The 14,283-nt window shown below is 38.5% G+C and overlaps 1 protein-coding gene across 5 annotated transcripts in view; it reads left to right on the top strand.

The window, feature by feature from the left end:
* Positions 1-14,283, top strand: part of ARHGAP29 (Rho GTPase activating protein 29) — a 52,882-nt gene that overhangs the window by 22,336 nt on the left and 16,263 nt on the right. For 4 of the 5 annotated variants that reach the window (XM_064455533.1, XM_064455534.1, XM_064455535.1 and 1 more), the window contains exons 3-5: positions 1,921-2,064; positions 10,786-10,882; positions 11,222-11,294. In XM_064455533.1, coding sequence (XP_064311603.1) covers positions 1,921-2,064; positions 10,786-10,882; positions 11,222-11,294 — 314 coding nt within the window. Of the gene's footprint in view, positions 1-1,920; positions 2,065-8,423; positions 8,748-10,785; positions 10,883-11,221; positions 11,295-14,283 lie in introns of those variants that run through there. The other variant, XM_064455536.1, reaches the window with a different exon arrangement.

Genomic DNA, 14,283 nt, shown 5'->3' with positions numbered 1-14,283 from the left:
TTTCTGTTTTGAATCTGGCTCGTGCTTGCTCTGTGTAATCATCTAAAGTGTGTTATATTTAGCTGAAAGACATCAGTAAGCAATTGATTCTACATGCTATTTTCAGGCTTTTCATGATTTTCTAATATTCTTTCATATCCCCTCTAAAGCATCTCTTATCCGAGGTCCCAGCTTCTGCTATTGTTGCTTGTATGGAAACAGCTTCAAGCCTGGATTGCTTTCCCCATTAAGTTCCAAACTCTGAGCTATAGTATGCCTTTAGATCAATGTGTGTTTGTTGTAAACTACCTCTGCTACTAATCGGTATGTACTGAATCATAGCCACGTTTAGTACCAGCCTCTTGACGGTTTCTTTTGCATTTGCTGTGTTTGAGTCCTCAGTTAAAAACCATTATGTATACAAGTAAATGAAGCTAAAGCCACAACTGTGTTTCTTGAACAAATTACATAGAGCTTTTTTAAATTACTGCTGTGCAAGATGTGTTTTCATAGACTTCTGTGTGTCTTGTTACAGATAGAGCTTCCAACTCCCCTCCAGCAGGAAAAAACATGCAACATTCTGGTGAATGGTAGATAAAGTTTTGCCTTAGTCCACTTCCTGAGTCAAGGTTTTTCCTTGGACTGTGCATAAGCTAGTCTGAGTTGAAAAAAAATCTCCTGATATTTCACATCTAGGGAGATAAATCCTGCAGCACACAGGGGTCCTTAGAAGGCTTGCTTTTGCACCTGATACAATCACATACAATTTGTATATGATCCCCCCACCTGGCAGTAGGGATATACTGTGCTGATGTGTAATATTGTACTTTGTTGTTCCTCAGAAAAATTTAGGTGCCTCTAGACTAAATATAATGGCTTGTAGCCAGAACAAAATGCCTCAGATCTGAAACTGTTCTCTGAGTAACACTGGATGAATTTGCACTGTACTGTAATTGTCTGTATTGACCTGTTTGTTATCACGGCCACAGACAACACAGAATTGCCATTCCTTTTTGCTTGGTGGGGAAGTGAGTCAGCTTGTATTAGATCCTCTTTTTCTTTTTCATAAGCTAGACTTTCCTGAATTTGAATGCTTTTTACCACAACTTGCAACGCAGCACTCTAGCGCATGTGAAACTTTAATTCCGTGCACCAGCACCTCTTCTGTAACAGAACAGAAGAGCTTGTGGTTTAACCTGTGCCGTGCATGCAACAAGAACTATTTTTTTTAAAATGGGGGGGGGACGGACAGGATTTAGGGGCACACAGCAAGAGCCATATGCTGTAAAAATTATTACGCTGTATGTGTGCTTGTTTGAGAATTTTTCTCATTAGGCCTAATTCTACAGAATAATTCAGGTGTTCAACTTCTTTACCAGGACTGATGTGCTTAAAGACAGACCTGTGTAGTTTTAGGCTTATAGTCCAAAGATGCTTAAGATTTGACCGACACTTGAGTTAAAAGCTAGCCAACATTTGCCAAAAATCTTTGTTTAATTTTATGAATATACAGAAGTGGTGTTGAATTTGTATTGGGTAAAGAAATATCTAAGGAACAATCCAAATCTGCTTTTGTTCATATTCTTTTTTGAATACATGTAATTGTCAAAATGGTAGTTGATGACATGAAAAAAAGATTGATGATGGTTCAATTCAGAAACCTTCAGGTATTGGTATAGAGTCCCTTTTTGTTTAGTTGTTCTTAAAGTATACTTGCTTGATTTTGGGGAGAAGTGAGTTTATATGTAAACAGCATACAAAATTGCAAGTAAACTGTTGGCAAATGCTAGTATAACTTTTTTTAACCATTTCTTTGTTCTAAGCAGGCCCAGCTTCTATATGGCCTAGACATCAGTGCGGCTGAATACCATTGAAGTGGTTTGTAATGCATTTGGGCATTAAGTCACAATTTTAATGTAGCTTCTCCTTTACTTTTTGCAGAAAATCAGGATGGCCTGCATCAGGTGGTACATGAACGCCTGGGGGAGTTGCTACGTGTTTTAAAAGCAGTGATAAATAAACATCAGACTCTCAACTCAGTTGATATTCTTAGTGCTGCAGGAACAGTAATTGCAAAAGTAAAAGGTAAGGAATTACTATCTTTCGTATTCTTGGAAAATTGTAATTAGTGACTTGATTGACTCTGGCTTGGAGTTATAGGTTTCTATGCATACAGAAGAAATGTGTTTTTTTACGAGTAATACCTTTACACTTGTTAAAAAATACTTTTCCTAAGTGAAAAGTAATACTAAATAGCTTGTTCCCCTGTTGCTTTAATAAAATAATAAAATTCTGCTTATAGGAAGCTAGCTGCAGACCTACACCGAATTCCAAAAGCACAAGCCTTTGATCTTGTGTATCACAGAATGATAAACCTCGCATTTACCCACTTAGGGATTTGGAAAAAACCTTTGCGTAATTCTGTGAATTTGTGGGGATGATGTTGTATTTATATCATGTGAAGAAATACCTAAATGAGCAATCCAAATCTGAATGGCCTAACACTTAGTTATGAATTCCACAAACAGATCATGAGCGTGGTAAAGGTGTGAAGGGCAATAAAAAATCCTTGCAGACATACACGTTAATACTTTCTATGGCTGGCCTTTGCTGTCGCAGTTCTCTGCGTGTCAAAAGAATGCAAATGGTGAAGCACACAATTGCCAGTCCCGTAAACCATAACTGTTTCTTCTCTGGGTAGCCTTTGACCCTTTGACTGCAGCTCTCCCTACTCTGGAATGTGTCTGGTATATTACTGTGGAACCAGTACAGTTTCTTCTGTGTGGCATGGAGAACGCTTTGAGGAGTAGGGTTAAATCTCCAGCTCTAGCCTGTGTTAAATCGTGTGGAACATCTTCCTTAAGAGATATATAATGTAGTTTTTCTCTTTGTTCTAGGGTTTTTCCCCTTGCTTCCTAATAATCTTAGTATGTCTGAATATATACTGCTGATTCAGTAAAGTAGGAATATCAGTTAAAATGTAAACTTGTTTAGCTGCCTGATTTCTTTATCTTGTATTCTTCCAAGCTTTTTATGGATTATTCCTTTCTTTTGCCAGTTTATTTGATCTTGGCAGGTACTAGCAGCTCACTCTGCGTTTTCTTCCTGCTACATGTAGAGTTTCCTATAGATCTGTCACTGGTATTTGAAATGACCACAGGATTATAACTGCAATTCCTGAATTTGCTTTAGAGAATTGTATGTAACAGTAGAAATGCAGAGGGTGTCCCCAAGAGGTTGTCGTTTGTCTTGTTGGTCTCAGGAAGAGTTAAGTACATGTGTACAACCGTAATCAGATATTTACATGTGAGAACAGGCTAAATATTTAGCAAACATAATTCTATGTCCCTCTTGGACAAGCTGTTTCCATGCTTAAGTGCTATGGTAAGATTACTGTGTGTCTCCACTCCCCTCTAATTCCAGTGGGCACAGGTTCTTTCTTTAAATTAAGGGATGTTGAGGAGAACTGGTTTAAGGTATGTAAGTAAATTAGACTGCATCAACCTTTGCTAACTCATGTTTCCAAAAACTATTGCAGTAAATCTATTCTCTCTGGGCTACATAGTTTATCAAGGTTGTACTTGATATGCAATAAATTGATCTCTGTATATACTGTCCAAGTTTGCCGTTACAGACTAAAGCTGTGCAATTACATTCCCTTTCTCACGTGGTAACATTGTTGATTGATTCCATAATCACGTTGGCCTTTTTGTCAATTTTTGTGTTCGATTTAAAGTCCATGATAAGTCCAAGGTCACTTTTTGTAGTTCTAGTGCTGAACCAGTTTTCCAGATCTAGATTTATGTATTCGCCCTCCTACCCTTCTACTTCTGAAGTGGAGACCTAAGCACTTCGTTGAATTACGTAATCCATTCCTCCAGAGTACTTGCAGCCTTCTGAATTTGATGCCACACATATTTTTTTTTTTTTTCTTTTCTTGGTGCACGCTGTTCCATCATACAGTTTCAGTAGTACTGAACCCTCAGCAGATGCATTGGTGGCTCATACATTTTCGTATATGCATCTGTTTCTGCCTGGTTTTATGAGTAGCTGTTCTTTGAATAGTTATTTTAGGATTCATTCATTTCTCTTGATAGTGAGCAGAAGAAGTAACATCAGTATTAAGTGGTTTTTTTGGCAATGGAGAGACTCACAAACACTTGTCAGCTTCTCCCCCCCAAACAGATTTTATTCATATAATAAATACGTTTGCACTTGAAATTAGCTACTAACATTTGCATTGTAGAGTTCACTCACTGTAGAGTTCACATATATTGAGTTTGAGGAGCTGCAGTCACGGAGGGATTGCGTTATTTTCTATATTGAAAGAAAAACTCCTGTTAGGAAAGCACTGTGCATATTGTATAATTACAGAATTTTGAAAGTTACTCCTCCCTATTTTGTAAGAATGCCTCTTGAAACAGAAGCAGTACAGTCATGTCTTCTGGTTTTCTGTCAAATGTGCTCAAGCGGCTCAAGCTATAAGACCATACTTCAGGTACATCTGAAAAGTCTGCATTCAGCCATAGCTCACCTGAACTATCTCAAATATAATCTTGTATGTTGAGAAACCACTCAAGGGAAAAAAGGCATGAAAGGATTGATTTTTGTTGTGGTAACAGTCTTTGTCCTTGAGGTGGAACTGAGCTCAGGTTTTGGCTTTTTCCCCCACTTGGTTATGTTACTCTGTGAATAATTTTCTCATTGGCAGTGGTTTGACAGTACTGAAAACTTAACTTTAGGTCTCCTGCTACAGGATCCAAAGTACAGTGATGATGTTGTGCACAGTGCTGATCTGATACAAGTGTGTTCTTCCAGCTTGAATAAATAGATAAAAAGTGTTTTCTGATGGAATGAAAGATTATGGCATGCCATCGCTGTTCATAGCATTCTCACTAATTTCTCCATGAGTTATTCATCTGCCGCGGAAGCAGCGTACGTTCTGGGCCTAGAACGGAGCGGCTGGCATAAACTGATTGTTTGGTTAAAGCAAACACAAGCTCACTTTACGGCGAACTGTTGTTCCTGCGATCCAGCGCTGTGTGACCTGGCCTCGCAAGGAAAAGGAGCTCCAGATCGCCCTATAGAAGGTGGTCTCGGTCAGTCCTGCCTCAGTACTTGTAGCCTTTGATACAAATATGTGCTTTCATGTGAAGACTTCAGTAATGCCTATCAGTTTGCTCAGCCATGTATTGCATTCCTCATGCGTCTGGAGATGGATACGGGGAGTCAGGGGGCTTCAGCTCTTTGCAACTGGTACTTTGGTCCTACTTCTCTGAGAACACCAAAACCCTTGCTGTATTAAAATGGTCTGCCTGCCCCCAGCATAACCTGTGGTAAATGTGAAGTCAGTTTAGCACCTGTTTAGTTTTTACAGCTGGTTTTTGTGTGAGGATCATATTCCTCCGTGTTTGTATTCAAACTGAAGTGTACAACTGGAGCTGAGGAAGCTGAAGTTAAAAATACAGCATGTTGTGGTGAATTGTAAGCATATCAGACCTCAAGTTTGCTTACAGGGGCCTGTCAGTAACACATAGGTTCACAGGATTTCAGCTGCAGTTATTTCATTAGAAGAGATGTAACTTTTGAATAAACAGGAAGCTACAAGAATGTGAGGAGCTGGTAAGACAGAACCAGTATCCTTTTTCCTCTGTCTTCCCAGCCTGTGTTAGTGTGACATTATGAAAAAAGTTAATCTGACTCATCTGTTTCTTGTCATTGGAGGACAGAACTATAAAAAGACACGGAAGCACTCTGTATCTGTAGTCAGATTTATGACTAGGAAGAAGATTAACCTGGCATGGAAAATTTCTGCTGTTTATTTAGGAAAGGATGAAATAGAAACAAGCTGGAATTTACATGTGGGGTTGTTCCTCTCCCCTTCAGAAATAGAAGCATAACTGGCTTATGTTCTAGAAAGACCTTTTTCAATCTTTGCATAATGCCAGGGTTTCAAATCTAGTTTGTATTTGGAATTTCATGGAACAGGCAAATGGTTATTTTAACAAATGGCTGTCTTTGCTCTTAATGAAATCACAATAACTTTGAAACCAGAGCCTATCAGTGACTCTGGTATGTCAAATATTGTCCTAAGTATGACAAGTTGCACTGTGATTTAAATGTAATGAATGTCCAGTGCAGACAGACCATCCTCTTCAAATTATTGTGAGTGGGAGTATTTTGAATGCTAGCAAAAATTAGTGCTTGTGCCCGTCCATCAAGCTTCTCAGCTATTTCTCAGATCCTTCGCTGGGAATTACATGGATGTGCTTGTAGCTCTGCTTTGGATGCCTAATGCTTTTCAGTTTGGACAGATTGAAGGAAAAACTAGCTATAGCATGTTACCTTAATCTTGCCATGGCAAATGATGTTTGGCAGAACAGATGATGAGAGTCTTTTACCATCTTAGACTGAGGCTGGAGGAAAATGTAGGTGAAAAAACCCTTCATTTCTCTGGTTATATCTTGGACATGACATGGTTCACCAGGCCTCTTTGCCTGGACCCTACTAGTTATACGTGCTTACTCAAGTGCTTTGTAAAGCATATCTTTTAAATGGCCCCTCGCTTGATGTGGAAGAATTGAGACTTAGTGTAGCGTCTTGCCTGGAACCTGTTTAGACTCCTATTTCTGGAAGTCACTTCCCAGTCTGGCACGCAATCGTACTCAGTTGTTATTTCTCCACTTAATGTCTTTAAATAGTTGATGTCCCCAGAGTACATGGTTCTCCTGATCCCATGCTGAGTTCAAGTTTATACTGTTCTCTTGCTCAAAATTGCACCTTCTGGCTTAACTGAATCACTAGATTGAATGCAGATTCCTGGTGAAGCTGAAAATAGCACTTGTCTTGTAGAAGTTCCCTTTTAGGTATTTTTTTTCCCCTAATGGTTCTGCATCAAAGTTAAATACCTCTAGCAAGGTAAAGTAATTTCAGTTTTGTTGGTGTATCTGTGATGTAGAATCATAGAATTGTTAAGGTTGGAAAAGACCCTTAAGATCATCGAGTCCAACTGCTAACCTATCACTGCCAAGTCCACCACTAAACCATATCCTCAAGCACCACATTCAGAAAAAAAATTTATTATGGAGGGAGTAGGAAAGAGTTCCTCAAACTTGACTTGTTGGTGTCCAGCTAGAGCTGAGGAGGCTTTAGCCTCTAGTAAGTACAGGCACAGAAAACTAAAAGTAGAACAGTGGGGCCTGGACAGCCAGCCTGCTGGTCCTCTCTAGCTCTGAGATCCCAAGAATTCTGCTCCTCTTCCTTTCTAATCTGCATACTAGTACTCTTTACTCTTTTTTTTTTTTTTAAACACATTTTTTAAAAGATGTGAGGTAATAAGTATTACAAGTTGTCTTTTTGGGAGAGGGAAGTAGGTTTTGGTCTTGGTTGGGTTTTTGGTTGCTTGGGTGGTGGTTTTGCTTTTGAAATAGTTCTGAAAGGTTCTTGAAAGCATTGTTGGGAGTTCAAGGACAGAAAATTGGTTGCAAAGGTATTCAGTTCCAACAAGTCAGCCAGTTGCTTACTGCTTAAAAGTCAGGTAGTAAAGTATGGAATGAAGATGGATTCCTGTCTAAGGAAATAAATGGTGTTATCTGTCTATGGGGTATGAGAAGATTGTCCCGCAGAGTAAATTCTGTGAGCTGGTGTAGTTTAGGCTTGTCCAGGCTCTGCAGACAGCTGGCAAGGTAGCTTTGTTGCTGCCAGTCCTGCACGTGTCTGTGGGGAGGGGGGAGCAGGAAGCAAGGAAACTCCTGCAGACTCCGGCATGGCTGTGTCCCCTGGGTTTCCTGGGCTGCGCTGTCTTGATTTGACTGGAAGGGTACAAGAGAGCATCGTAGAACCTTGTGTGCTATGCTGTGGTTGCAGTGATCTGTCTAAGCATCATCTTTTAAAGGCCCTGGTTCCGCTTCGGTCTTGACAGCTGACAGCCGTAGTTTCAGAAGCATTGCTCACGTCCTCAGGCCCTGCTTCAGCTTCTGGGGTTCTGGTTTCCAAAATTCCATGGCTGTTGTTGGTTCCCCAGCCTGTTGTGTGCTTGATTAGGAAAGCGTTTGATGGCATAACCCAAGAGTTGAAACTTGGCAGTGTCTTGCAGCATTTTGAGGAGGTTGCCAAACTCACCTCAGTTTGTAGACAGCTTTGCTAGCTTTGGAACTACAGATCCACTTTAACGCAAGCTAGGCTTGCATTTCAGTTACTGGATTCCGGATTTTAATGTATTGCCATCATATGATCTTTTTTAAAAGTTCATTATGTGCCATCTGAAGTCTTACTTAAAAGTGCTGTAAAGTTGTATACCTGCTTTGAAATCTTTACAACTATAGATAGCTGTCATTTCCAGACATGGAAAGATTACTATAGTTCATTGTTGTCAGTAGCTATTGTGTGCAGTCAGGATGTCCTGGGGAAAGAGCGTGCATGCTTTAAAGTTGATGTTAAGTACATCAGCATTCCAGGGGTAGTAAGCTAGAAGAAAGCTGTTTGTATTTCACTGAGTTACTAAGAGTTTGGACTAACCTTTTTTTGGGGAAGTGGTAATTCTGAAAAGGTTGAGATTGGTTACTCCATTTGTGATGGATACTGAAAAGAAAGGATTTCTCTGGTGTATAAAGTGTAAAGCTTAACTTGCCCTGCAACAGGAAGGCAGAGCGAAAGAGACAGCATTTCTTTAGGGAGAGGCTATCTATATTAATGTCTCATTAGCAAAGTGAAAGAAGTGCTCTTTCTCTGAAGACGCTGCAGCTAATGGATATACAAATGTTTCAGTGGTAAGTGCTTTGAATGTATAGAGAGTTTTTGTTGGGTCCTTTTAATTTTGAAGCAGTTTGCATTTCATGCCGGCACTCAAATGATTTTTCCAGTCATTAGTGGCTGGTAATCAATAGATCTTGCAGTAACTGTTGATGCTTAATGGTTTGGAAGCCAAAGTTTAGATTTATAAGCAGCATTAGCTCTGGAAAGCTGAGGTTTTCAACTAATCTGAATTTTAAAAAAATAAAAATAAAAAATCCACTAATATTTACAGAGTTGTTAAAATGATCATCTATGAGCTTTACTGAATCTCATTTCAAACAAAGGTGTCAGAGGCATTTTTTTAAATGTAATTACGAAGCGTAGAAGAATGAAGAGGTAGGAGAAGCCTTAATTTAGCAGTGAGCTGTGGCAACAGACGGTTAATATTTTTGTAATACGTGGCGATTTTTTTTTGCTGTAGGCTTATTACAACACATTCTTCCAGATCTGTAAGTAATTGTGAAAATAGCCCATGAGAAGAATACATATTTTCTGTAATAGCTTTGCATAGGAATAATTGTTATAAAAATGTTGATCAGGCCTTTTGGCAGCTGTGTAAAAAGGAATGGATTCAACTGTGTTAATTTACTGGTTAAAAACTTTTCCTTTCACAAAGGAAGTCTAATGGGGGAGCAGATTACTGTACTTTCTTTGTTTGTTACACATTAGTGTTTAGGCACCTGGCAGGAAGTTTGAATACTTAAGATTGAAGTCTGTTACTTTAATTTGCTAAGAAAATGTGTATAGGATGGGCAGCGTATTACTGTGACTTAATTTTTGCTACTTCTAGAAGTCATTGCGGTCCGTTATTTCCATATTTCTACTTGAAATGTAAGGAGGATACATAAATTAACATTATCACAGGTCTTGCAAAAAGTGGTGAGTGGGGCAAATAGCTGTATTGTGTGTCACCGCAGTATCTCCGAAACTGATGAGTGTAAGTGTAATTTAGGCATCTAGATAATTAAGAATACTGCATCGCTTAAAAAATTAAAACTTTTAAAAAATAAATACTAATGTGAAATTGTCACTTCTTGCAATATAAAATTGGGAAAACTTCCATCCAGAGGGCTCAGCATCGGCTCAGAGGCATATACACAAATTCTCTACAAAAAATTGCCCAGTCACCAATGATCAAGTTAAGCTGGAAACAGGCAAAAATGATTGTGCTTTTTGTATTCTCCTTTCTCCCTCCTCCCCCTTGTCCAGTAGTTGTTCACAGAAAGTCTCGATGATTCATTCTTCTTGTCTCATTATTCCAGTTTGTCATTTAAGCATGTTAAAGGCTTAGTGTTGAGTGGATAAATACTTGATCACCAGTTTAAACCATCTAATTTGTCCAGGAACGCTCCTTTTTCTATTTTGGAACAACAATAGTTATGCTGAGTTTCTTCCTCACTTTTAACATGCAAAAGTGAGGGGCTTTTGCCAGACTGTAGAGCTATTAATTAAAAGGTTTTGCAATGGACACTACCTTTTGATAGCTTTCTGTTTGCACTCAAGCCAGAAATCCTGTGTTCTGGATACATAGACAGGATCACGTACAGTTTGGGGGGGCGGAGCACCCCATAAACTACTGCTCCTGTCTTGACTTCGGAAACATCTACCCAGAAAAGAAACATGTTTTGAAATATTTTGATGGCAGTTGTGAGCTGCTTTGTGGTGGTGCTGCTGCGTGATTTGACTCTCGCTGGTAAATGACTGTGTTTCTCTTCCCCTCGCATTACCATCATGTTCCCACACAAAGCGGCTGCTGAGGTGGGAACGTGTAGGAAGTGAGAGAGTAATCTGATTTCAGCATGGGAAGCATCTGGATTGTGTTAATTTCTTTCCTTTCGTCTTTACTCTCTTACTAATCTTCTCTAGAACTGTTTCGCCAATTGTTCAGGAAAGTGTAATGTCGCTTGTTCTGTAGGAGACTTTTTGTGTATAAAATTTGCCTTTAGGCCTAGTAAACTTGCTTGATTGACCCCACCTCTCACCCTTTGGTTTTCCTTTTTTTTTTCCCCGAAGCGGTGAACTTCAAAGAGGTTAATGAAGAAAACAAACGAGAACTCTTCAGTGAAATCTTTTCTTCCATTGAAACATTGGCATTCACCTTTGGAAACGTGTAAGTTGGAATCCAGAAGTTTTTAAGGAGCACAGTGGTGCTCAATCAAATGAAGACTAAACAACCACAAAAAATTTAGTTTTCTTTTGGACAAATATTAGCTGATAAACTAATTTAAATTAACCATATCCACAACAATTTTACTGCTTTGGGTGTTTGTTTTTTTCCTAACAAGGAAAACGATGACAGTATAGAAATTGGAGAGAACGTAAGATAAAAATCGTTATCAGAACTTTTAAAGGATATTAGAAATGCAATCTGAATTTTTGTTCTCAGTGATCTGAAATTGCTTGGTGAGGTAAAGTAATGAAGTAACATGATTATTTGTTTTTCTGGCAGTGTTTCAGACTTCCTTATGGGAGATGTAGACAATGGCTCGTCATTGGGACTTCCTGTATCTCGGAGAAGTCGGGTAGGCTAAACACGTTCTCTTGGAGTATGGAATATCTTTTAAGGGAGATTTTCATTTCCACTTAAACTATGTGCAACATGTGGCTGGGACACTTAGAGTCTTCGGAGTGTTAAAACAAGATGAAACCTATGAAAAAAATGCATTCAAGGGTTCAGATACTGAATGTTCTAAATGCCAGGGATGACTCAAAGGGACTAGTGTTCAAATATATAAATGATAACCTGCTGCAACTGTATTTAAGATTTTTTAATTGGTTAAGAACTCAATCCTTAGAAGTAAGATACTTGAATGATTTTCACACTCGAGTAGTTAGAATAGACCTTGTTAGACCTAGAAGCTAAAGGTTCAACTAATACTCATTACAAAATAATCTTTTCTTCTTCCAAAGCCCAGTTTGTTCTGTAGCTGTTTCAACAACAATTAACTAAAAGAACTAAAATAGCACTGTCAACTTGTAGGTAGTCAAAGAAAAATGTTAGCGTTTTAAACTCCCTTCAAAAACTTTGAAGGTGAAATTTTAAAATGTGCAGTACAAAAATCTGTTCTGATTTTTTGTGTATCTAGAAGCAGACTTTCAAGTAAATCAAGTCAAATTAAAAGTTACATGCAAGGAAAATGCAGTTGGTAATTGGTATGTATGACAAGTGAAGTTGTAGCAGGGACAACAATTTTAGATTGTGGGGGTTTTTAAAGACTCTGTTGAAACCTACTTCATTCCTTCACACGGCTTGATTGTAGCAACGCTGCGCAGCTACAGCTGAGAAGTAGTCTTTTTAGATATTCGCTATGATAACACATGTGAGAATGATGGATGATCACAGAAGTTCTACTGTAGCTGCTACAAAACTCACCTTCGCAAACAAGACGGAGGGGAAGGAGGGCACTCGGAAAACTGGTGGAGCAGACTTAGAATCAGGTGATTAGGTTGCTGATAAAAAGGATGAAATAAAATAACATAGAAGCCAGCATCTCATGTAACTGAAATGAGGTGATTTGAACAAGTACTCTTTCAGCTAATCGGTTCACCAGCAGAAGGAAGGTGCTGAATTTGTCAGCATTTTAATCTTGTAATGTTTTTGCAATGCAAAAATGTATTCCTGTGGAACAAGATGGTCCCATATATTGTATTGTGAAGTGAATGTTTGGCTAAAAATCATTCTTCTAGACATGGGGGTGGGGAAAGACCAAGGGGAAATTAGAATATAGCAAAATGAAGAAGGAATTCTATTTTAGACACTCCAGAAGTCACCAGCTTATATTCAAAAGCCCTTTTCTGTAGTGTCATTTGCTTTTCCTAATGTGGAAGGGAACAATTATAAGTTTTGGAGGAGGTAGGATAATATGGTTCAACTTCTTGGAAATCTGTCTTTAAGTGCATTTTCATTCAGGCAAATAAATACACATTTAACAGATGAAGCCTTTCACTTTGATTTGCAATTCAGAGAGCAATGTGGAGGCTGACTAAGAGCTGAGTGTTAGGAGGAGTTAAACGCAAAGTATTTAAGTAGCTGTATTAACTGTTTTCATTCCTGTAGATGTGTACATTCAGTGGTTGAACACAGCAGCTTAGCTGTATCCTAAAAAGATTAGAACATAACATTTTGGTAGAATTTAACATGTAAATGCTTTGAGGGTTAATTAAGGAGAGAGATTTTAATTGCCTGTTAAGTTAGGGACCTCCCTAACCAAGCTGTTGGTGATTGCTCTAAGGTGAGGGCAGGAGGGGGCTGATCTTGCTTGTCCTGACTGCAGGGGAGTCTACATTCTTTAGTTCAGGCATTCCACTTGGAAGCTTAAGTTAAATGATATGTGTACCCCCTCTTAGCAAATGTAATTGTACTACAAGGGCTAAAATGAGAGCAACCAGAAGTACAAGGTGGAAGCAAAGATATTTCTTAATTAAAAACAGAAGAGCTTTAGAATACATTGGAAGAGACGAGACAGGCATGTCTGACCTTTCATTACTCAACAAGCTATTTGAATGCTATTCGATGCTCTCAGATCTACATCGCATGATAAAGGAGAAGGATTAAATTTTCAAAGACAGGACATAAGTAAAAGTAGTTGTCCATGTGCTTGCTTTTAAAATATGTGGTATTACATGTTTGCAGTGGGGTGAATGTGAATGGATGAATGAGCACTGATTAGCTGCCCGAATCACTGGAAAGGAGTGAACAGTTCTCAGGACTGAAATGATTTAGGCCTTACAGAATGGGAAATCATTTTTAGGACCAAAACTTGTAAATGCCTCCTGAGTTAATATAAAGTATGGGCTTTTTTTCTCTTCTTATTTGTTCTTCCCTAACAACTGTATGTCACTTTAAAATCTACATGAAGACAGTAATACTTTATACCTGAATCAGAACTAAACCTAGGAATGTTCAGGCTTTCTGTGCAACTGAATATTGATGCATCTCTAAATTCAGGTTTTTGTTTAACCGTTTGGTTGACAGACAGCTTTGGATGGATTTCCCACCTGTTCTGAAAAAGCCCTTCCAATTTACTGAAACTCTCTTACTAGACAGCAATTGTATTAGTATTCCATTTTGTCAGGAATCGAGCTGTTCTTGAGACTGTATTTTGGTTCTGTTCAATATAACTTATGATTAATACCTTGTGTGTTTTGGTATGTGGAAAAGCTGCTTTTGCTGTGAAGTAAACAATGATTGTTGAAGGATTTCTGTCATTTATGATAAGTTTCCATTTATGTTTTTTTTTAAAAAAAAACAAAGAAATGAAAAAGAACTACTTGCATCATTGTTACTGTGCTCCATTTTAGCTTTAAGTCTGAAACTAAAACAGCACTAAACTCTAAAATGGAAACAAGCTGTTCTTGTAACGCTTAAGGCCCTTTTGCAGCTATTTCTCAGCCTTTGTCCTCTGCCTTCTCTCTGCTTCTGACTGTTCAAGAGTAATGTATTCATTTAAAATGATGTAGGGTTGTGTTGGGTTTGTTTGTTTGTTTTAAAAGGGGGTGGTTGTTACTAGG

Source organism: Phalacrocorax carbo, chromosome 6, assembly GCF_963921805.1.
Source record: "Phalacrocorax carbo chromosome 6, bPhaCar2.1, whole genome shotgun sequence".
NCBI lineage: Eukaryota > Metazoa > Chordata > Aves > Suliformes > Phalacrocoracidae > Phalacrocorax > Phalacrocorax carbo.
The sequence above is the reverse complement of the archived record's forward strand: the minus strand, read 5'-3'. Positions and strand labels throughout refer to the sequence as shown.